Source organism: Haliotis asinina, chromosome 13 (genome assembly GCF_037392515.1).
Source record: "Haliotis asinina isolate JCU_RB_2024 chromosome 13, JCU_Hal_asi_v2, whole genome shotgun sequence".
Lineage (NCBI taxonomy): Eukaryota > Metazoa > Mollusca > Gastropoda > Lepetellida > Haliotidae > Haliotis > Haliotis asinina.
Genome location: NC_090292.1, coordinates 28,277,307 through 28,302,313, shown reverse-complemented (window position 1 = coordinate 28,302,313; position 25,007 = coordinate 28,277,307). Strand labels below are relative to the sequence as shown.

The window sequence follows — 25,007 nt, the reverse complement described above, 5'->3', positions numbered from 1 at the left end:
TCTACAGCGTCACCGCACTCACCGCTATATCTCACACTAACACTTCCGCTGTGGGGTTGTGAGGAGCTCAGGCAACCTTGACCTTACGACAAAGCTTCCAACATTGCTTTTCTATGAGGTGAAAAAACATCAGTGACACCTCTGTCGTCGTAGGGAGTACGTCTACTTGGGACAACAAACCAATGCGTTCGGTCTGCTTCAGGAGCTTTATTCTCGAAACGTTAACCCTAAAGGTGATCGTAACCAATGTGTTAAGAGTGACCCTAAGACGTTCGTAGAGCTACGAACGTTGCAAGAATAAGTATCCTGTTTCCTTAAATTCAAATATCAGTAGCGCGTTTATCTGTGAATGGTTTGACGCTATTTAATGTGTTGGTTGTCGTGAGGGGTGCCAGTCAAATAGCCGCAGCGAATTTGGTCAAAATGCCCCAGATTTTTGGTCAAATCGCTCCAGGCTTGGTCAAATCGTCCCACGGTGGTAGTCAAAATGCCCCAGTTTACTTAATATGGTTTAATATAAGCCATAAATGCATAGTTTTCAACTTCCATATAACATTCTTTACATAGTATTATGTAGTAATATATCTGATAAATTTCCTATTAGTAAACTGATAAGAGCAAAAGTAATATTCATGTATAGACAACACTGTAATACCAGTTTTGTGGCAAAGAATTACAAGAATAAATTAAAGGTTTGTATAGTTTGTTTATTGTAAATGCTGTAAATGCACAGTTTTTGTCAACAAATAGCATTGAGTAATCATAACAAGTATGGTATAATGCGTATAAAAACTATCTAGATTTTTGTCAACTGGGATATTATAACCCTCATACAGAAGTTCCTCATACAGGAAATCACATGTCTTTCTTTCAGTTTTAACTTTTTAACTCATGTCTGCATGGTCTACTGGTCCATGAATGGAGCTGCTGAACTGAAATTTGGTCTACCATGAATTCTGTTCAGAGAGCAAAGAAACTTTTTCTGCATGCCACCTGTGACAAGAAACTCAAAATCCAGATCCTGTGGATCCTTGATCTATTCCTTGTTAGCTGATCCTTGTTCTCCCTAGCTCCATTTGTTGTAGCATCTAGCTCCATTTGTTGTAGCATCTAACTCCATTTGTTGTAGCATCTGGCTCCATTTGTTGTAGCATCTGGCTGCGCTATGGTTGTAACCACGTCCTCCACAACAGTTGCAGCTGACTTGAATAACTCCTTTGTGGCATCTTCTTTATCTGATCAGCTGAATATACGACAAAATGTTATGGATGTCAACTTCTTCTTTATTGTTTTCACAACATTTCTGGGCTATTCCTTGCCCCTTCATCAGGTGGATGCTAGCTAACAGTTAAACAGGATATATATACTAGTAATGTACATGAAGCCAGAGAGGTGATTTATGCATGTATATACAATTGAAACATAGCAGATGAAAAAGAGGATTAAAATATACAAAAGCTGGTATGGTGTTGTTACAATGGATTAATCAGGAGAAGCCAATGTATTGATTATCAAGTTGATAGGTGTACAATGGCGGGGGGATGATAGACTAACAATTACAAAAGCTAAGATACTAAGGGTGGTATGATGCTGTAGCGGTGGATAGCAGATGATTGGTGAAGCCTCGTGTCTAATTGATTTCCCAGGCATTTGGTACGTAGGCTTCACCAATACCGACTTCTAAATGCCTCTCAAGAAACTGATCAGCTGAAATATATCATAATTTGCAATATTTGTTTATATACTGATCAACTAATATTGCCTCTTCATAAATGTTTATGAAGGAGAACTGGAATGTGACAGCCTCCTTGTTATAGTTGGGATTAACTAGCAGAAGCTCTTGATGTTAATTGTATTAATTAATTAAAGAAACAATTAAGCTGCTAAAGCTTAAGAGGCTTACCTGGACCGTTACGTGTGATGCTTGTAACTTGCAAGGGTAAGAAGTATGGTTGTGAGGCGTATCACTGGGTGTGAAGTTAGTTCCCGTCTGAGTGACATTAGCAGGGCAGCTATGCTTCTTGTTGCGGACACTACATCTTGTTCAGCATCTTCAGTGAACATCTTTTAATAGTACGTTTTTATCCACACGCTTTGACAAGAGAATTACAACACCTCAAGATAGTTTTGATACGCACCTTACCATACTTGTTACAAACCCTACACCTCTACTGCCTCACTTTTTGGCAAGAGTATGGTTAACAAAACCTCTAGATAGTTTTGATATGTATTTTACCGTACTTGTTAAAGGTCACATGCAACGTAAAACATAACTTTGCAGATTCTGATACCTTTAGGTATGCACTTACCGAAGCAAATCATGAAAAGTTCCAATACAGTCTATAAAGTTGAAAAAAAACGTGATGAAAAAAAAGCCCGCGAATTCGGAGTTCAAACGATTCGCTAAATTCCCCCCAGCACTGGGGGGAAAACTGGTTTCAACACCTGTGCTGCGCTGCGCCCATAACGCATGCGCAGTGAATAGGTTCGCGGAGCTTGAAACAGTATGCATGCTCGGAGTATGAGGTCGTGAGCAGTAGTCTAATCTTAGTTGTGTACACAAACAAGTAAATAATCTACTCGTTACATAAACAAGCTTGTTGATTGTGGTGAGCAGCCTCTGTCACAGAGAAAGCTCAATGTCTGGTTTATTGACACCTACATGTCTGCCTGCCTGTCTGCTAAAGCCAATATACAATAGACAGCTTCAATCATTGACCACATGCAATTTGAACTTAACACCTATCAGGCTATACGCCATAAACAAAATGAATTGATTTATGACTCGTGCACCCGAATCCAGTCTCTGCCACATTATGTAATTAGGCAGGTGTGATACTTGTACACATGACAAGTTTTTATGTCTGTGGGTTGCAAACAAACTACAGCCATTTTTTCGGATGACTGGATTTGACGGAAACTGGTGCAAACTCTTTCAAGTTCTGCTTTGTACTTGGACGAATGACACTTTCCAGTCACGCAGTAGTTCACAATCTCTGCTGAGATGATTTTTGATTGGACCGAACTCAAATTCAGAGAACATGTATTTACAAAACCCAACATCTCTATATACATTCTCTAGGGATAACAACTTCTTCTGGTGTAAATGATTTTGTTTGACAACGGTATATGAATCCATACTGAAACGATGCATCAAGTACAGTAAAAGAAGTTGTTATCCATAAAGAATCTTACTTTCTTGTGACTCGCCATACTTACAAAAGGCCGATCAAACAGATCATATTTCTGTACACACAATGAGCCCTCAACGTATCAGCAAATGAAACAGCCAATCGGAAGCCGTCGTTATCCTTGAGTGCACAGCCACCCGCTATGACTGGGTTCGGTCTCCCGAGAGCTTCGTTTCAGGGAAAGTAAGCCCAAGGACAAAATGTTGCACTTTTGAATCGCGATTGTATGCTTATAATTTTGTTTATTTGTATTTTAACAAGCAGCAATGTATATTAGATGTCATGAATAAGTGATAATTGTGTTTCAATTATGTTTGATTTTTTGGTTGCATGTGACCTTTAAGATTACACAATGCCCCCCAAAACCATGCATTTACAGCATTTACAATAAACATACTGTACAAACCTTTAATTCATTCTTGTAATTCTTATCCAATTAAACCATATTAAGTAAACTGGGGCATTTTGACTACCACTGTGGGGCGATTTGACCAAAAATCTGGTGCATTTTGACCAAATTCGCTGGGGCGTTTTGTTGTGGGGCGATTTGACTGGAACCCATCATGAGCACATCTTGCATCAATCGTCAAGTCATTTTCATTGTAGGTGAAACTAAATCGGACAGAACAAAGGCCAACTGCTGCGATGGGGTCCTGCAGTCAAGACATAAGTTGTCATAGCCCTGCGTCATATCTTGACTGTGGTACTGCATGCAAGCATCGTGCCTGTCTGCTAGGATAACCTGAGCTTAGTGTCAAGTATTATATCTCATCTAACATTATAACTAAATCAATCATTTATGGATATTTTATCTAGAAAAGAAAACCGTACATGAAGGTTGCTGGAAACAGAGACCATATAATAGATGGTTAGATGTAATGCAAAACTGTTGAAGAGGGCCGTCCCTCTATTATATGGTGTCCAGTGTTAATATTAATACCTGTATTATCAATTTAAGTACCAGAACCAGTTACCAGATGATAATAATTAGTATCTTTTCCTTCTGGTCAAGGAGATAAGTTAGCCAAGGTGCCGTTTGTGATCTGTGCTCTCTAAGCATGTTAAATTGGATAAGGGTCACTCTGATTTGTTTTGCTTCTGTCAAGAAACAATCATGAAATACAGCATTTTTCATAAAAGTTGACCACAAGTGCTCACTGACTCACTGACTGAGTACTAACTGTTAAACTAGAAACAAAAATATCATTCGTAATTGCTGTTATATGCATTGCAGAGAATATTCATATTGTGATTTGAAAGCCTGTATTGCGATACATATTGCAAGAATTTTTTTCACCAAAAGAACTACGTTTTGTTGAGTTAATGCTTGATTTTTAAAGCGAAAACACAACAAAATCACAATGCTTGATTAAGCCTTAAAACCTTTAATCATGTCAAAATGAAGGAAATTATGAAAAGAACAATTAAAGATCAACACTATGGTTACTGGGATTTTTGACATTTACTTGACCTGGTTATGACATGTCAGAGATCACTGGTCATAAATGAGTAAATATTCATAACATTCAGATCCAAAATATTGTGAAACACCTGAGCAAAAATTATGAACACAACTTCAAACCAAACTTAGTTTGATTTCGGGTGTGAAAAACAGAAATATCCAAAGATTTCCTAGTTTTCCAAAGTTTTCCAAATGCATGTCAAAAAACTTGTTTCATGTCTAAACAGGTAAATCCTGGTAAACCAGTTTTATTGTGCAACCCTACAGTTACTTGAAAGGATTACATTGAAAGTCACTTTGGAGTAAAATGGATTTTCAGTGTACCTGTAACACATATTGCCACTTTTAAATGATTAGACAGAGTTTCAATAAAGTATAAAACTTGTATACTTGTCACTTCACAGTGATTTTTGTCATTATCATGACTTCAGCCACATGTGTCTAGTGTTCCCCCTAGGGTTCAGAAAGGGCAGGGTAAATTCATGGAAAAGGCCACTTCATGACCTCAAACTGCATGTTGGTGAGGATTATTGAAAACACAACAAAATGTGTAAGAAGTCAAATTGTCTTATAATTTCAATTCTAAAGTTCGTTTTCACTCTTCTCAGTTTGTATTTTAAGATTAGAATTTGAAAAAAGCCTTTCAAATCTTCAAAATACACACTTGTCATAGTAAACGACTGTGACTGAGGCGAAAAAGGGCAGGGTGCAAAATAAAAAGGGCGGTGCACAAAAGTCAAAGGGCAGGGTGCTGCGCCCTCCTAAATGTGCCTAGGGGGAACACTAGTGTCAGATTATGTAACTGATGACTTTCTATTTCAGGACAGTAAAGGAACAACGCATCTGATTCCACAGAGTGTTGGATAATGATTTACACTCAGTACAAGTGCCTATACCATGTTCATCACAGCAGAGCCATACATCAACAACTTGGTTTATTCCTTCACAGTTTGAAAAGAACCATCACTAACATAGTATCACAATCAAACCAGTATAATTTGAACTCTGTACCACGAGTATGCTGCCTTTATGGGAAACTCAGGAGATGCAGTTGGCCCACAACAGAATATACCACGTCTAGAAGAAAAAAACATAACTTTTGTGACCATCACAGACTATATATCAGCACCAATTCCACTCGACAACACTGTGAGTCAAGGGAATTCTGTACTGAGAAGCAAAGCAGACCTCCATGGCGGATTCTGTTTTTTGGAAGTGATGTTTTTTCTGTGAAAATTCTACAGGTTCTTCAAGAAAACAGGTGTGGGTTTATAGCAGAAATTTATGTTGACATTTTGTTATTCACATGCTGCAGACTATTGATCCTTGAGCAGATCTAGAAAAATACCTTCAGACTGAATAGTGGTGTGATTATACGTCAGTATCTCATTGTATTGCACTATGAGCTTAACGATATATCATTTTACATCACCTTTATCACATTACACATGAAGCCTTACACAAAGAATAGCATGAATAAAGTAGAATCCTTTCAACTTGTAATTAAAAAAACTAGCAGGTCGTTGGGGTCCCCGAGTTGTCAAGTGTTTGCTTGTCACACCTTATTTCTGGGTTTAAAACCCCCACATGGGTACAGTGTGTGAAACCCAGTTCTGGTGTCCCCACTGTTATATTGCTGGAATGTTGCTAAAAGCAGCATAAAATGAGACTCTCTCACTCAAGAACACGCTTATACAGATTCTCTCATATTTTCTACTTAGCTTAGAAATAGAACAATTGTTATGGCATCCCTTACCGGTTATGTTTCTCCACTGTGATGTCCCTTAATGAGGTAAAAAGAGAATTAAGGAAACTACTTTGACTTGTTTTTCCTGGTGTAAGTAATTTGATTGCATACAAGTTTCTGAGATATAGTCACTCGTGTTATGTCTCCCTTCAGGTCAGCAGGCAGTAACACACTGGTGGGGGCTCTCGATGTTGTGTCAACGGAAGGTCAGGTGAGACTGACATACTGTCATCTGGATAATCTCCAGAGTATACGTTGTGATAAATCTCCACTTGTACCCTGGATGCATCTACAGCTCAGCCAGATTATAATATTACCTACTTTGGGGCTTTGTTTACAGACCTCCGCCATATAGCTGGATTATTGCTGAGTGCGGCGTAAAAGTAAACTTACTCACTCACCCATCTGGGATTCAAATTCAATCACCTAATCACCAGTACACCTTACCCACTCAGCCACCGTGACTTGCACAAATATTGCTGTCATAATGCTGGAATATTGCTGAGTGCGAGGTTATCCGTCTTACCCACTCAACCACTGCAGCGTCTACAAGTATTGCTGTCATATAGCTGGAATATTGCTGAGTGCGAGGTTAGTAGACATACCCACTCAGCCACTGCAATCTCTACAAGAATTGCTGCCATATAGCTGGAATATTGCTGAGTGCGAGGTTATCCGTCTTACCCACTCAACCACTGCAGTGTCCACAAATATTGCTGTCACATAGCTGGAACAACCAGTCAACCAAACCTGTCAGCTTGATCTTTCGATCAAATGTCAAGCCCAGACTGATGACAACCATGAAGGCTACCTCTTGTCAGGACATCATGTCAGTCACAGGATTGTCTGGTCCATCTGGTTTTAGTAAGATTTGAAACAACCCATTCCCCAAAGCAGGAGTATGTTTCTGTTTGAGCTGAATTTTAGGTGTTTGTTTTACATACAAAAATGTTATATCTATGACTTTGTTAGAGTTTGTGTATATGAGAGTGTTCATGTGCTTAGTATATATTAGTTGATACATTAGAATCAACCAGGCCCTGTTGCCAGCAGATGTATGAGGTTACTTTCCAAGGACTCGTGACAACTGTGATGCACCACTGTAACTAACACCTATAGACTAACTGTTTTTGGTGATGTTTTTGTTTCTGATGGTGTCTGATCTGAACAACAGCAATAAGTGTCCTTTAAAGAATTTAAGATATGTATGTGAAACAAAAGAGTATGAGAAAGAGGCAAAGAGCTTTAAGATACTGGAGAATTAGGATATGTTTTTAAATCTCTGTTATAGGATTGTGTCTTGTGAGCTGAGAGTATATATGGTTTTTCAACCCATCCAACCACTGTCTGCTAACTGTCATGTAAATGTTTAGTTATTGTTATTCTTTCATTGTTTGGCTTGAATTTGGAAGATGTGTCATAAGAAAGCTTGGAACTTGAGACTAAAGGACATTTTGAAACTGCTGGATCGAGTTGCAACTTTTCCACCCTCTACCCCCAAGTATTGTAAGGACTCACAGTTTCCAAGTTCAGTGGCAACATTAGAATCACAGAACAGTGCCATTTGTCTATTAAGACTTTGATCTCTTCTTCAGAACAGTGTGAGGACATATGCTGACACTATGGGCGTGTCCGTTCGCGACTGGCCAATACCAGACCTGACCGGCAGCTACGATGTAGGGGTGTTGGCATCATTTGGGCATCTTGTTCCAGGGAAAGTCATCAGAATGTTTCCACAGTATGTCATACTGGGTATTCTTACCTCTGCAGAGATATAAAGAATTTAATTTTCTGAGTTCATATTTTCAACGGGGTGGTGGGGCAGCCTATTGGTTAAAGCATTGTGAAGGCCTGGGTCTGATTCCCCACATGGATACAATGTGTAAAACCCATTTCTGGTGTCCCCAGGTATGATATTGCTAGAGTGTTGCTAAAGGTGGCGTAAAACTATACTCACTCACTCAAGAGGTTTATTGAAGTGTTAGACATTTTCTTGCACCTCTTTGAACTAAAGAACATAACCATTTAGTTAACAGGGGATCCTGATTTTGGCAATATTCCAGCTAGATATCATTGGGGACACCAGAAATCGGCTTCATGCATTGTACCCATGGAGGGAATTAATCAAACCAGGGTCTTCAGCATGACAAGCAAATGCTTTAACCATTAGGCTACCCCATCGCCCCTCCAGAAGAAAGAATATTCATATGAGAACATACATTGTGAAAATATATCTGAGACTGCATTTGAAACTATTATCCTTGAAAATTTTGACTGGAAATTTTGCCTAGGATATTACTTTAATTTGTATTTGTGTTGTTCAGACTATCAGTCTCTGGTTTTACACAACATTCATTGTCATTTATATATTTATTTATGTATTCCCTCGTAACACAGAATATGTTTAACAACATTTGCAAATACCCTCATTTTATATGTTTGACAAATGATAAATGTTGACTGTTGTCTTCCAGTGGTATCCTGAATGTTCATCCAAGCCTGCTGCCTCGATGGAGGGGAGCGTCGCCTCTTGTACACACCATCCTGTCACGTGACAAGGTGACTGGAGTGACCATCATGAGACTGAAACCCAAACAGTGAGCAACTACGTGCACATCATTTCTGTCATGAAATACCCATGAAGATGTGGGTTAGAATTGATCCTCAGGACCCATGAATGGTAGAATAGGCCTTCAGCAACCCATGCTTGCCATGAAAGGCGACTTTACTTGTGGTTAGTGTGATATAACGGTATTGGGTGGTCAGGCTCGCTGACTTGGTTGACACATGTCATCAGTTCCCAGTTGTTCAGATAGATGCTCATGCTGTTGATCACTGGATTGTCTGGTCCAGACTCGATTATTTTACAGCTGGAATATTGCTCCATGTGGCGTAAAAATACACAACAAAAACATACATGTTGATTTAATTCCACCTTACAAGTAAAACTGATAATATTAATGAAAATGATTTGTACATTTTGCGAAATGTATAGGCCCACATATTTAAAGGAATTGTTCACTGCATTGCTTTGTGTTGTTTTTATAGAAAAAAATTATGAAAATTTATTGACCAGGAGCGAGATTGTCAAAAACGTTTTATGATTCATTATCGTTGTTTTCGACAATTAAGTCAGTTCAAATTTGATGAAAACATATTTTGATGTCAGAATATCTAACTCAAACAATATTTATACAAAAATTGTTTAAAAATATATAAACCAGGTCATGTCATAAGTTGGACAAACCTCACGTCCATATTCTAATAGTACCATACTAAAAAAGCAATCTGTTTGTACCTTTCATTGCATACTTTATATCCTAAATGAATATTTAATGAATATTCAGGTGTTGTGAAATTTTCATTTAAGCTAAATTGATGCTAGGCAGGTGCGCGTGTTGCTCACAATAAGATATGTAGTAAAACCGTGTAATTGTTGATATATTCAGGACACTATTTCAGTGGTAAAACCATTCATTTTATGTTTTGTCTAAAAAGTGTTGAATTCTGACACAGAAGCCGAGACATTTTACACAGTGAGTGGAAATTAGGTTCGATATATACTAATCAGAAAACCAGTGTCGTTTTTTTCTGACGTCACAAAATGCACAAAACATGCCATGATATCTACTAAAGTGTCGCATTATTTTCAGTTATTTCATTACATTTAAAGATGCGTCTGTCACTCCATTAATTATAATGCAAATTAATCAAAATACATCTACACAAACAGGAGAATATGGGAATCTCAGAACTAAATTATGTATCGGATATTGACATCCAAATGGCTATTACCTGCTTTCTGATGTAGTACATTGGCATCTTTTCTTACAAATTGTGAAACTATCAAAAGGTATCCTCTCACATTGCGAAACTTTGTAGTGCAATAGTTTGGTTCACGGCGAACAAAACATAATGAAAAATATACTGTCTGTATCCTCAGCAAATTCTCTCCATGTGATCTGAGTTACCTTGACCTAATGTCAAGCACAGTGGTGTTATGCCCCCTTAACTTTATACCTGCATGACATCTCTGTCATAGAAGAAGATTGATTTTTGACATTTATTGCGGGTCATTATTGATTTTGTGCATATGACGTTATACATTACCACATAAATCCATTTCATATACACTTACGTCGTTAAGATATCAAGCTGTATTTTCTTCGCTTACACTTTCCTTAAATATGACAATTTAAAAAATTGTAGCAGAGTGTTTTTATTGGTGCATGATAAAAAAAACAGAGAAATCTTTTTCTGCACGCACACAAAAGTTTTGGACAACATTTAGCTGTGTCTATTTCTCAAACCCCTGAGGTAGTTGAGTTATATTTATACCAACGGATTGCTGCTCATGTTGATCACTGGATTGTCTGGTCCAGACTTGATTATTTACAGACCGCCACATATCTGGAATATAGCAGCGTAAAACTACGCTCACTCACTCACTCATTCACTCTATTGTTAGTTGCTGATTTTCAGTTGAACATGAAGTACCAAATTTATCCTCCACATATTGATCAACTAACTCAATAGGGGCTGCCATTGAGTGAGTGAGTGAGTGAGTGAGTGAGTTTAGTTTTACGCTGCACTCAGCAATATTCCAGCTATATGGAGGCGATCTGTAAATAATCGAGTCTGGACAAGACAATCCAGTGACCAACAACATGAGCATCGCAATTGGGAACCGATGACATGCGTCAACCAAGTCAGCGAGGCTGACCATCCGATCCCATTAGTCGGCTCTTACGACAAGCATAGTCGCCTTTTATGGCAAGCATGGGTTGCTGAAGACCTATTCTACCCCGGGGACCTTCACAGGTCTGTTCTGATTGGACTGAAAGAAGGGAGATAATTTGTTTTGTGATATTTTGCTGCCAGGGGCTTTTACAAGAAGCAGGGAATATATCCGTTTTAGAACAGAGGTCACGTGGGAAGATATGACTTGAGTAGCCTCTGTGGGAAGATTTGCACACATTTGTATGTTTCTTTCAAGATCTGTATGACAGACTAGAATTTTGGCAACAGCGACGTAATCTATGCACATTTTTTCCTTCTGGTTTGTCATAAGTGACCTCAGTTGTCAGATATAATATTATATGTTCATGTTTATGTTCCCACCTTGTTGTTTGTGCATGTCATATATATACTGAAAAAAAAATGGATAGAGGTTTCTTAAATGACAACTTTCTAAAGTTTCATTATGGTTGACACATTTTTAGGAATCAAATTTTGTTCAAACAAAATTACCAAACATGGTACCATTAGAATACCTCAAAATCTGCATTGTGTGTGGCCTGCATGATCATCAATGATGGCGTTGCATTGTCTGTACATAGAATAAATTAGATAGTTGATGAAGGTCATAGGCACTCACATCTGTATTCATTGAAATACCTGACCGAGTCCAGTCTAGGAGCAGTTGCCTGCCTTGGTTGGAGGTCATTCAGTCTTCTTTGAATCTTGTTGTAAGGGTGGTTTATTGGTGGTTTATTTATTCAGGCCGAGTACAGGCCATTTTTGGGTTTGTATGGTATGTTGCTTTAGGAAATCGTGTTGCTCGGGCTGTATGTGGTAATGGGATCGGGTGCTCAGACTTGCAGACTTGGCTGACACGCACATGTCGTCAGTTCCAAATCATGAAATCGGTCAGATAATTTAAAAAGCGAAAGTGAGTTGTAATTGGTTCTCTCAACTTCCCAGTGTAGACACCAGACTGGATGAAAGCCAGCAAAGGGAGGTAATAATTATTGGATTGAGTCGTAGAGGCATCCAGGTTATATTGGAGACTTATCGGAACGTATACCCTGTAGCTTTCGAGAATGGCCTTTTGTATCCTTGAATAGTTATGATGGAAATGTCCAGCATTGTATTTTCTTCCAGTTTTGATGTCGGCACAGTCTTAGCGCAGGAGAAGATGTTGGTCCCAGACGAGTGTACAACTCCCCAGTTGCTGGATGTGACGGCCAGACAGGGGTCTCACCTGGTGAGTGATATGAGGAATGATGTTGCCATGGTGCTGTCCAACTAACAAATCTTAGCCACATGCCAGTCATAAACCCCTAAGATCTCAGTCTAGTATGACATTACGATTGGTATACTGTCCCACTAACCAATCTTAGTGCTACGCCAGTCAAAAGCCACTAAAATCTCAATCTGAGCTTGACATTACAATCGCCATACTGTTCCAGTAGCCGATTTTAGCCCTACGCCAACCGTAAACCCCAAAAATCTATAGCATGACATTACGATTGGTATACCGTTCCACTAGCCGATCTTAGCACTGCGTCTGTTGTATATCCATAAAATCTCAATCATAGTGCAGCATTACAACTGGCATACTATTCCACTAAGTCAATTGTAAAGTTAAGATCCAAAGTCGAACTTGTTCACGAACAACTTGGGTCATTAAGACCAATTGTAGAGAAACCAAAATGTTGGCTCTCATTAATCTATGCAAAGAAGAAGGGTGAGCATTACTCTGTGAACATGTTTTTTCGACAGCGCTCACATGTAGATACACTATCAGATCTTATGGTTAGGTGCAGAATGCCTCATCACATCTTGTTTATGCTGATCGCAAGGTTCAACCACATATTATGCCAGTACCCAGTGTTCACACGTACCTCACTACCCGCCCCTGAAATAAAGTGCTCGCTACCCTAAGATTTACAAAAGTTTCAGAACATTGCTGCCTGTATTATAACAAGAAGCAATCCATCTTGTCACATATCACCCATTCTACGATCTCTCCATTGGCTTCATATTCCTGAGCATATCAAATTCAAAACACTGATTCTGACTATTCAGGCAATCCACAATATGGGACCTCTCTACCTTCAAGACCTCACGACAGTGTACACTCCTTCCAGAACTCTCCACTCCCATGATCAGTTTCTCCTGTCCGTGCCTTCTTATAAACTCAAATCATTTGGTGCCAAGTCCTTTCAGTATGCAGCTACTAGCCTTTGGAACACCCTACCTCTTCATCTAAAACTATTGCCAACCCTGCCACTCTTCAAAAAGAGACTAAAAAATATACCCTTTCCAATATATGTTTCATAAATCCATGGATTATCTTGTGCATATGAACTGTGACTTGTCAGTGCTTTGAGCATTCCCTTTGTGTGGTGGAATATGGTGTGGTGTAAATATTCTTCTTATTATTATTAAGATTTCTCAGGAAGTTTGAATTTTTTGTTGAATCAGGAAATCTTAATTGGATATCTCAAGCATATCTAGGTTAGGTAATGGGAGATAACTCATGCCTTGCATTTTCCGTCTCTCGCATGAAAGAGTCGCGATCTTAGCTACGACCGACCTAACATCTGTTAGTTGAAGAGCCGCAACTTTTAGGTAAGATGATTGTAAAATTGGTGTAACTTGCTAAGACTGATCTTAGATAAGATCGGTTAGTGGAAGGCACCCAGGCATGGATGTACGTACGTACAGTGAAACCTACCAACACCAGCACCTGTCTAATCCGGCACACTGTCAAACCAGGCATAAAAGTTTGGTCCTGCCATTTAACAATGATATTATGATTATAAAAACATTGCCTAATGTGGCACTTCGATTCCATATTCCGACACGATGTTCTGATCCCAACGGGCAACTTTAACTGTAGCTAACACTTTCTAAAGTGGCATGGGTTTGAACAGTCCAATCAAGGATCCATATTCCAATACACTAATTTATCCTCTTGGCATGCTAGATAATCAGGAAAAATTGATTGCTCATTGAATCAAACCCATGTAGGAATGAACTGTTTTCAAATGAGTGATGTGTGTCAGAGATTAATAAATAGGCATTGGCTTTATTGACTCATCATTTACTTTGTGTAAATGTAAATCTAAATGTAAAATGTAAAATGTAAAATGTAAAATGTAAAATGTAAAATGTAAATGTAAACATAAATGTAAATGCCACCTAAGCGGGCATGGTGGGTGTGAAATTCAGCTCTTCAGTGACTTTTATACTCTTCCATGACCCTCTCAAAAGAATTTGCCGTTAAATATTAAATTAAATAAAGAACAATTTTTTGTCAGTAACAAATGCTGGTTTAGACAGGTTTCATCTCGCGTGTTAGATGTACAATGATTTATCTTCACTTGCTCTGAGGCAGATAATAAGTCTGCACCAGGTGACAGGCAAGTTTCTGATATGAATAGAAATTTCACAATTTCTCAGAAGGAACATTAGATGTATTCAGATTTTGAATATGTATGCTATTATTAATATTAACATTTCTCATAATAATGATTTTATAACGTAAACAAGAAGTGTCAGGGCTCAGTTAACTGCTTTGCTGCTTGCACTGGTGCAGTCCAATATTACACAGTGCAACCTAGTTATTAGTCACACTTGCACCAGGTGCAAGTCAGTTTTTGAGATATAAATCAACAATAAATCTAACATTATAAACAAAAGTATGTCAGCTCATTTTTCTTCTAAACTTTGTATAGCTATGGCACTGAAATTTCGGTTATGAAAGCGGTTGTCAACGTCTTCGACTCTGTGTTGCTATTGTTTCATTGGTACCACATCAGGGAAATAATGTGCAAGGGCACCTCTTAACAAACTATGTTGCAACTGGTATCTTGATTGTGCAGGCAGGTCTTTGTCTGAGGTTGCACCCGGTGCAAGTAGGTTAACATTTATTAAATCGAGCCCCGAATGTAGTCTTGTGCCAGTTTGCTGATCATAGGGACTTGACCCGTGAAGGTCCCAGGGTAGAATAAGCCTTCAGCAACAGACCGCCGCTATATAACTGGAATATTGCTAAGTGTGGCGTAAAACTAAACTCACTCACTCATAGGGACTTGGGAACCCCAGGAAGACGCCAGGCAGAGACGGGTCCAAATTTTGTACCTGTGTACCCCACCCCCTATTACACTACCCTACCCGAATACTCGTTATGTTAATTCCTGACATCAAATTTGTAAGGAATAGCTCAATATTCTCCTGCTAGAAGGCTCAAATTTCGAGTTTTTCAATATCTTAACCATGTATCATATTAAAAAGAAGTGACTGTAAATTGTGTCTCAATCTTCAAAGATAATATAACCTTTTGATCATGAAAGAATAACATATTACATGGTCTAATCTTGTAGTCACATGACCATCATGGGGTCGGTTACTGAGACGCGTACTCGGCTCCAACTCATTACCTACCTGTATGGGTATCCGAGTTACCCTTCTCAGCTCCACAGCTGACAGTGTTGGACACAAACTGTACAGACCTGTCATGGTCCGGGCTATAATATTGACCCTCAGTAGCCAATGCTAGTCGTAAGAGGTGACTAACAGGATCGGATGATCAGGTTCGCTAACTTGGTTGACACGTCATCGGTTCCCAGTTGCACAGATCGATTCTCATGCTTCAGATCACTGGATTGTCTGGTTCAGACTCGATTATTTACAGGCCACTGGCACATAGCAGGGATAATGCTGAGTGAAGCATAAAACTAAACTCACTCACTCACACACATGGTCCAGTGTTGTTTGCATTGCCAGATACCCTCAGCATCCACTGTTGTCTGCAATGTTATTCACTGTGTCTGCAATGCTATTCACTGTGTCTGCTGTTGCTGTTCAGTGTCTTTTATCTAAAATGTCTATTTTTCGCTGACTTGGTTCATACTTTCGTAAGCCAGTCACTCATGCTGTTAATCAGTGGACTGTGTGATCAAGATTTGATTATTTAGAGAGTTCTGCCATAAAGCTAGAGTACTGCAAGGAAATATTTGCTGTTGCTGATTGCCTGATGTTATGAACAATGTCAGCTCATAGTGTCTGAGTAAACTGCCTGTGTTTGCCATTGTTGTGAACAGCATCAGAATGTATTGTCAGTGTTGCTGTTGTTGTTCACAGTGTTTCATTAACGTGTCTGTGCTAGCTGCTGTTGTTCACAGTGTCTGAAAAAACTGCCCATGTTGTCTGATGTTATTCACAGTGTCTAAATAAACTGCCTGTCCGAAGAAACTGTCAGTGTTGCTGTTGTTGTTCACAGTGTCTGAGTAAATTGAATGTGTTTGCTGTTGTTCACAGTGTCTGAAGAAATTGTCTGTTTGCTGTTCTTCACAGTGTGTGAATAATGTGTCTTTGTTGCTGTTGTTGTTCACGGCGTGTGATTAAATTGTCTGTTTGCTGTTGTTCAAAGTGTCTGAAGAAATTGTCTGGTCTTGTTGTTCAGTGTCTGAATAAATTTTCTGTCTGCTTTGTTGTTGAGAGTGTTTGAAGAAATTGTCTGTGTTTGCTGCTGTTGTTCAGAGTGTCTGAAGAAATTGTCTGCTGCTGTTGTTCAGTGTCTGAATAGATTGTCAGTGTTACTGTTGTTCAGAGTGTGTGAAGAAATTGTCTGTCTGCTTTGTTGTTCAGAGTGTCTGAAGAAATTGTCTGTGTTTGCTGCTGTTGTTCAGAGTGTCTGAAGAAATTGTCTGTGTTTGCTGCTGTTGTTCAGAGTGTGTGATATTTAGTGTCTTTTGTTCATGATGTCTACTGTTTTCGGTGTGTAATGTTCAGGCCCCCCTAAGTAATTGAAGGAATTACAGCAAATTTGAAGGAATTGCATCTCAAATGTAAACAAACGCAGCCCACTCGCGAAACAATTGCAGCGATATCGGTAGTTTAGCGGTTATTACAGAAACACATCGGCCCTATCGGAAGCAATGTCGGTAATACTGGAAACACGATCGGCCATCTTCGGAGATTTTTCGGTCGCGAGCGGAAACTCACGCAGCAAAACATGGCGTCGTTGGAAGAAGCACCTGTCTCGGTGAGATTTGTTTTTAGTTTCTACTATTACATTTTTATACTTATCCATCTTTGACCACCCGTGTTGAATGCGTTTAGGTATGAGGTGTTGTCGGGGCAAAAGCTTATGTTTTTAGGAAAAGATAGTCACTCTAGGAGAGTGTCACAAGTCATGCCCCTGTAGTTTGTTTACATCTGAACATCGAAGTCGTGCCGATGATTACGAACGTGCGCCAGATATAACATCATTTTTTTGTAAAATGTGTTTAAATTTGTCAATTGCACTTCGTAGCAAGAAAAATTATGGCTCATAAACTTCTTCATGGCGCACGTTCATGATGTTCGTAATCATCGGCACGACTTCGATGTTCAGATGTAAACAATCTCCAGGGGCATGACTTGTGACACTCTTCTGCAGTGACAATCTTTTCCTAAAAACATAAGCTATTGCCCCGACAACACCTCATACCTAAACGCATTCAACGCGGGTGGTCAAAGATGGATAAGTATGAAAATGTAATAGTAGGAACTAAAAACAAATCTCACCGAGACGGGTGCTTCTTCCAACGACGCCATGTTTTGCTGCGTGAGATTCCGCTCGCGACCGAAAAATCTCCGAAGATGGGCGATCGTGTTTCCAGTATTACCGACATTGCTTCCGATAGGGCCGATGTGTTTCTGTTATTACCGCTAAACTACCGATATCGCTGCAATTGTTTCGCGAGTGGGCTGCGTTTGTTTACATTTGAGATGCAATTCCTTCAAATTTGCTGTAATTCCTTCAATTACTTAGGGGGGCCTGATGTTCTTGACAATGATTGATGTTCATAATTACTGCTGTTTTTTTAATGTAGAGATGACAACCCATATGATTTTATCGTGCTCGCTCTTTTTTAAAAGAAACAACACAAAATACATGACTACTATAGGAGTAAAAATATACACATTTTAAAAAATAATACGTTAAATTGAATTATCAAGTGACATTCGTACTATATGTAATCAATTTGAACCACATTTTATTCAGTATGAAGCTTTTTGTAAATAGTGATTACTGATTTAGGCACGTACAATGTAAATGACACATTTATAGAATATCTGTATATTTTTTTGTGAAATATGAAAATTCTTGGAAAGACAATACTCATTTGGCCCCCAAAATACTAAGTATTGCATCAGTTTTTGGCCAAAATACTAACTGGTCTATGCTCGGGCTGGCATCTCTGGTAATGCATAAAATGTCTGATTCATTGTCGGTGTGTAATGTTCTTGACAGTGGTTGACGTTGTTGTTGCAGCTGCTGAGGACTCTGAGGACCCTGTCTAACATCCAGGAGAAGGAACAAGACAAAGATGGAGTCACCTATGGTAAGTAATCCAGTACGTAGGATTACCTTACACCCTCAGCTACCTATTGTCAACTATTTCAAACCTACCTTTGAAATCTCAATTAGCCTAGCCTCACAGCTACCTGTTGTCCATGAAATCTGGGTTAGAGCGGGCCCCCAGCAAATCTACCCATGCAATCTAGGTTAGAATAGACCCCCAGCAAACCAACCCATGAAATCTGAGTTAGAATAGACCCCCAGCAAACTAACCCATGAAATCCTGGTCAGACTAGACCCCCAGCAAACATACACATGAAGTCAGGGTCAGAATAGGCCCCCGGCAAGTGTACATATGAAAACTCTGGCAAAATAGGCCTTCAGGAACCTATTGTCAAAGATCTGAAACTTACCTATGAATCTGTGTTGGAATGGTCCCATAGCAACCAGAGAAGTTCATGAGAGGCATCAAAGTCGATGAGCTCGTCGGCAGACTCGGTCACTTTGTTGCCTGGTTGAGTGAGTTGAGTTTCACACAGCTCTTAGCAATGTTCCAACATTCTTACAGTGGGGCACACCTGAAATGGGCTTCACACATTATACTCAAGTGGGGAACTGGGGTCTTTCATGACGAGCGGACTCCTCAACCTATAAAAGTCTACCCCTCTGCTTTTGTTTTGTTGGGAATCATCTTCTAGGGAGAGCATAACATACATCACTGGATTGTCTGACATAGACTTGGTTATTTACTGACTGCCATCATAAAACTGGAAAATTACTTACACACACGTTGCATTGATACTTTGTCATCATAAAGCTAGAAAATTGCTTAAACACATGTTGCATTGATAATTAGCAGATAATCATACGATGGTCTCCTTGTGTAATTTAATGTGACTCAGCTATATATATCCAGAATAAAGAATTTATGTGCCAGCCTGTTTCAAAACTACAATGTGATGCTACAATAATTGGGAAGACTGGTTCATATTTATAGACGGTTCTTCTAGTAACTGACTTAGAGATATCATAATAACTTGTATTTACAATTAAAGGAAATATTGTTCAAGGTGTGATGGCACTGCTTTATCCTGCTTTTACAACACTATTAAACTTGGGTTTCACTTGTCAATCAACTTGTTGGCTATATTACAGTCATATCTGATTTTCACATTTCAAAATAAGGTAACTTGTTTGAGGTTAATGAAATACCTGTTGTCCAAAAGTGCATACATCCTCTTTAAGATAAAGATAATTTCAATAATGGTTTTGTTTTTAAACTGAAAAGTACTAAACCAAAATATGGTAGGTGTTCTTTTCTTGACAGATTTCTTATCAGACAGCCTGTATTGGCAAACATACTGAGTGTTGCTTAACTGTTTTTTAGCAGACTTGCTATGTGGTTCCGTCATGCTTGCACACACTGATGCACACACGCATGCACACACTCAATGACTCAGTCATTCAGGTCATAAAGCAACACACCCTCATTTACTCTTCCTTCTGTTATATAACTCTCTCGTTCTTTTTGTTTGATCTTCCTTTAAATATTTTATGTTTGAGTGGCAGTTCTGTACTATTCGCCACAGCCCTCTGAATACATTGTATCAAGTGGTGTAGTGGTCTTAGGTCAGAATAGGTCCTCAGCAAACAATGTCATGGAGTTGGTGCTCAGGCATCATTCTTCCTCTTGTCTATCTGTCTGTCCACCTGGTCAGCATCACTACCGCCTGATTACTGTTTCTTTCTTTCTCTCTCTTTGTCTGTTTCTGTCTCTTTGTTTCTGTCTCTTTCTCTGTTTCTGTCTCTCTCTGTCTCTCGCAGTCTCTGTCTGTCTCTCTTGCTCTGTCTTCTAGCACACTTTCTAGCACACTCACTAGCACACTGTCCCTCTCTCTCATTCACACTCATGCTCATACTCACACTCACACTCACACTCACACACTCACACTCACACATACTTGCATAACCACTTGCTGACCCTCTAACTCATGTTTTCCAGCACACAAGGTGAGACCAGCCATGGCGTACATTGACTGGGACCAACAGACCATGGAGGAGATACACGCCCAGTACAGAGCTCTCAGCCATATGGTAAGGAGCTTGTGTGGTTTCCATCACAATAGCAGACTCTGTTAAAGTCTTCTGAAATACTGATAGGCTGATATATACAGTCCTTTACTTTTCATTTTCTCAGGGTAGCATGGAGTTCTTCAGGGTAATGTTCACTCTCTCAGTCTTTCAGGCTAAAAAATATTAAGTCTGTCAGGCTTATTTTTTTTGTCTATGTTTGGTTTACTCTCTCAGAATTAAGTTCAGTTTTTCAGGCTAAAAGGTGTTCAGTCTATGGTTGATGTTTCCTCTCTCAGACTAAAGGTCAGTCTTTCAGACTAAAAAAGACTCAGTCTTTAGACTAAAGGTCAGTCTTTCAGATTAAAAAAGACTCAGTCTCCTAGACAAAGGTCAGTCTTTCAGACTAAAAAGGGCTCAGTCTCTTAGACAAAGGTCAGTCTTTCAGACTGAAAAAGGGCTTAGTCTCTTAGACAAAGGTCGACCCGTGACGGTCCCGGGGTAGAATAAGCCTTCAGCAACCCATGCTTGCCGTAAAAGGCGACTGTGCTTGTCGTAAGAGGCGACTAACGGGATCGGGTGGTCAGGCTCGCTGACTTGGTTGACACATGTCATTGGTTCCCAATTGTGCAGATTGATGCTCATGTTGTTGATCACTGGATTGTCTGATCCAGACTCGATTATTTACAGACCGCTGCCATATAGCTGGAATAAAACTAAACTCACTCACTCACTCACTCACTCACTCAGAGTTCAGTCTCCCAGGCTCTCAGGATGAATTGCAGTGCTTCACTGTACAGTGTTTCAGGTGAATGAGTTCTGCAGGTTACTGTATAATACCTCAGGATGTATTGAAGTATCTAGTGTCTTGTTTCATCTTTGCCTGCTATGTATCCTATAACCTCAGTTACTTTAATCCTGACACCAAACTTCTGATATGTTAACAATGGTAGTGAATGGATCAAGGGCGTATGGCAAAAACAACGTAGGTACTGGGTGTATAATGTAAAATAACATGGGCCTAGGGTACATAACATTAGATAACAAGTGTCCAAGATGTATAACAAAATAACATGGATCCAGGGTGTAAAAACATTATTTATCTTACCTCATGCATAAATGTTGCTGTCTGATTGGTTGAGCGCTTTTCTATTGTTTTCAGTGCACCCTGTGTACACGTGAGGTGCATTGAAATACACCCCACTGCCAATAGCAACTCATTTGGTACTTTGTGGTAGTTATGTCAAATAACATTGCATTATGCATGACAAATGGAAATTACTGATGCTTTACGAATGCAAATCGATGGAAAGGAGATAACTCTAAAATGTGTTTTTCTTGTGTTGTCTGCCATAACTAGCAAGGGCTACGAAAAAATTTGCCTTCCATTCCAATAAATACATTTTGCCAATTTTGACGTTCAAATGTAGTCTCTGGGAATATTAAGAAGGAGAATTACATCATGGCCACTTTACTCAGACAATATCTATGGGAAAATGATGCAAGATTTGAATCGTTTGATTGACACAGGTTCGCTGAAGTGTATGATCCAATACCATGCTTCAAACATTTCAAAATTAACATTGAGGTGTCCGGTAAGATAAATACGTTGTTCACTGGTCCCTTGTGGGGAGGTTGAGGTACCCTCAAAATATAGTCACCAAGGGTCCAGTGAACAACTTATAATGTCATATCTATGATACTTAGATTTCTGAGGTGTGCAATTTTGGTTTTGAAGACCTGATAAGCAATAAATGTGATATACTTGTCCATGACACTATTTCAGATGCCTCTGCGTAGTGAGTTGAAAGGACATCCTGTGAAGCTACTTGACATGCACACAGTTAGTGAAGGTATGTGTGGGCTGATATATGTTCTGGGTTGATATATGAACCTGGGCTGACGTTTGGTCCTGGTGGATGTATGTTCCTGGGTGGATATATGTTTCTGGGTGGATGTATGTTCCTAGGTGGACATATGTTCCTGGGAGGATATATGTTCCTTGGTGGATGTATGTTCCTAGGTGGACATATGTTCCTAGGTGGATGTATCTTCCTGGGTTGAGGTATATTCCTAGATGTACATATGTTCCAAGGTGGATGTATGTTCCTGGGTTGACGTACGTTCCGTGGTGGATGTACGTTCCTAGGTGGCGGGATATACATGTATGTTCCTTGGTGGATGTATGTTCCTGGCTGGATATATGTTCCTTGGTGGATGTATGTTCCTGGCTGGATATATGTTTCTGGATTTGGTCATAAGTTCAGTGCACAAGGGGGCCAATCTCGATTGAATTCCAACGACTGTCGTAGCACTGTGATTGCTTTGTGGAATGGGACCCTGGTCTTAGTGGATCAGGGGCCCTTTTCACAAAACTCTTGTAAGCCTAAGAAATCATAAGTTTTCTTGTAACCATTGTACCTCCTATACTGTAACACAAGAGCTACGGATGCTACGAGAAAAGTTACGAGATCTTAGGCTTACAAGACTTTTGTGAAACGGGCCCCAGGACTGAAAACTTGTAGGAGTGAAGCTGTAAAACACTGGGATGCTTGTAAATTTAAACTACACTGCATAAGTGCATAAACTGGAAACTTGGCTGTGAAGTAAAATGATATTATTTTATTGTAGATGTTGCAGGTGGTGCTGCAGCTCCAGGAACTGTAATCTTTGACAAGAAACAGAAGATATTGTGTGTAAGGTGCCAGGTAGGTACTACTTGAACTAAGTTGAGTGAGTAACCTCTCAAAAATCATTGAACCTTGACCACCCATGTGGTGTAGTGCTACGTGTTCCCTGGTACTCTGCATTAATCGATACAATAAGGACTGTTCGGCTCGGCGTCTGCGTAATGTGTCTGAATGGGCTATTCATGCTTAATTGCAGAATGATATCTCAATGAGCTAGCACTGTAAAACCAGCTTTAAGCATAGGAGAAAACACGTCTCCGAGGTTTTGGTAGACACCGGAATGGAAGGGATTTCCCAACCCTGATGGCTTTACAAAACCGAGAGAAGTGTTTCCTCTAACATATATACCATCAGTGATGGGTAATTACAATGTAGATGATCATTTAATGAAGCTACATAACAATAACTGAAGCGCGCATAAAATCAATCTAAGTACTGTAAGTAGATAATTTAACCCCAGCACCTTTGTTGGCCCGGCGGCCGTGCGGTAGAGTGTCTGAGAGATTAGCGGTTCCAATCCTGCTTCAGAAAACCTTTGTATTGTGAGTTTAATCTTGAACGATATTTTTGCAATTGATTTCAAACACTCAGGTATCATTTGAATGTTGATGTTCGTATAAAGTTGGGAAAAGTAAAACCTGAAACGCGGTCCTTCTAAATTCTAGCGAAAAGTAAAACCTGTCCCTCCAAAACAAAAGTCTCAAATGTGGTTGTTCTGGGAAAACAAGAGATGACCTAACATATAGTGAGAAGCGTAGATAAGGTTTATATATCTGGGTAAGTACAAGTAGACACATACACTCACATGCGTGTCATTATATGAGAGTAATATTCTCAAGTATTATGTTAAAACCCAGTTCACCTCACCTCACCTCACCTCACATCACCTCCACCATTATATATGACCCTCAGCTGAAAGAAAATATTTACAACATTTACACCACATGTTCTATTCATAAAATGCCTTCTTTTCCATGATGTGCCTAAAACACATGTTTTTTTTTTCAATTCAAGTCAAAACCATTGAGTTCAAACAAACAATCGAAATCATGGGATGGAAGGCTCTTGATAATATTTTTGGTCATTTCAGAATGGCTGGGTTGGTTTTGAGAATATTGTCTTCAAAAAGAAGATGTCTGCACAGGCTTTCTTCAATGGCTATTTGTCTAAAGTACCAGAGAGGAAACTTTTACTGGACTGTGTGAAGAACGGACTCGACAAAGAGCGTTACATGCAGAGAATTCTTCAGAGAGTGTGACTGCTTGTAAATAAATATGACTGCTTCAGTTTTGCATGTGTTTTCATTTAAAACCACTGTGATGTACGCTGTAAGATCGGGGTTAAAACTGATGTGCAGTAACCCATGCTTGTAGTAGGAGGTGACTAATGGTTTGGGGGTGTCAAGGTCACTGACTTGATTGACATATGTCATCATGTCTCAGTTGCATAAAGTGATGCTCATGCCTTTGATCACTGGACTGTCTGGTCCAGACTTGGTTATTGTTAGATCGTGGTCATATAGCTGGAATATTGCTTAGAGCAGTGTTAAGCGATAAACACACCAAACCAAAGTGATGTGAGCTGTCAATTTGAGATGACTTTTTGGACTCTTTTGCTTAATACCATCCAGTTTGAGAGGTGTTAGGTTCTAGTAAGTGGAGAGATAGAGATCAGTTTCGATTCTGAAAATGACTGAAGGTTTTAGTGTCATGAGTGAGGAATTGTGTATGGTGTATACAAAACTGCCATCAAGTATTATTACAGAGTT

The 25,007-nt window shown here is 39.4% G+C and overlaps 1 protein-coding gene across 2 annotated transcripts; it reads left to right on the top strand.

Moving 5' to 3' along the window:
• Positions 1–14: 14 nt before the first annotated feature.
• On the top strand, positions 15–24,524 carry LOC137259784 (methionyl-tRNA formyltransferase, mitochondrial-like). Of its 2 annotated transcripts, XM_067797396.1 has the most exons (11): positions 15–233; positions 5,476–5,914; positions 6,554–6,611; positions 7,996–8,138; positions 8,875–8,997; positions 12,284–12,386; positions 18,453–18,522; positions 20,482–20,573; positions 22,336–22,402; positions 23,181–23,257; positions 24,330–24,524. In XM_067797396.1, exons 2-11 carry the CDS (start codon positions 5,520–5,522, stop codon positions 24,495–24,497), a joined length of 1,296 nt encoding a protein of 431 aa, XP_067653497.1. In that variant the 5' UTR covers positions 15–233; positions 5,476–5,519; the 3' UTR covers positions 24,498–24,524. The 2 variants fall into 2 exon arrangements, with proteins under 2 accessions (XP_067653497.1, XP_067653498.1); XM_067797397.1 differs by lacking the exon at positions 15–233 and having other exon boundaries at positions 5,481–5,914; positions 23,190–23,257.
• Positions 24,525–25,007: the final 483 nt, after the last annotated feature.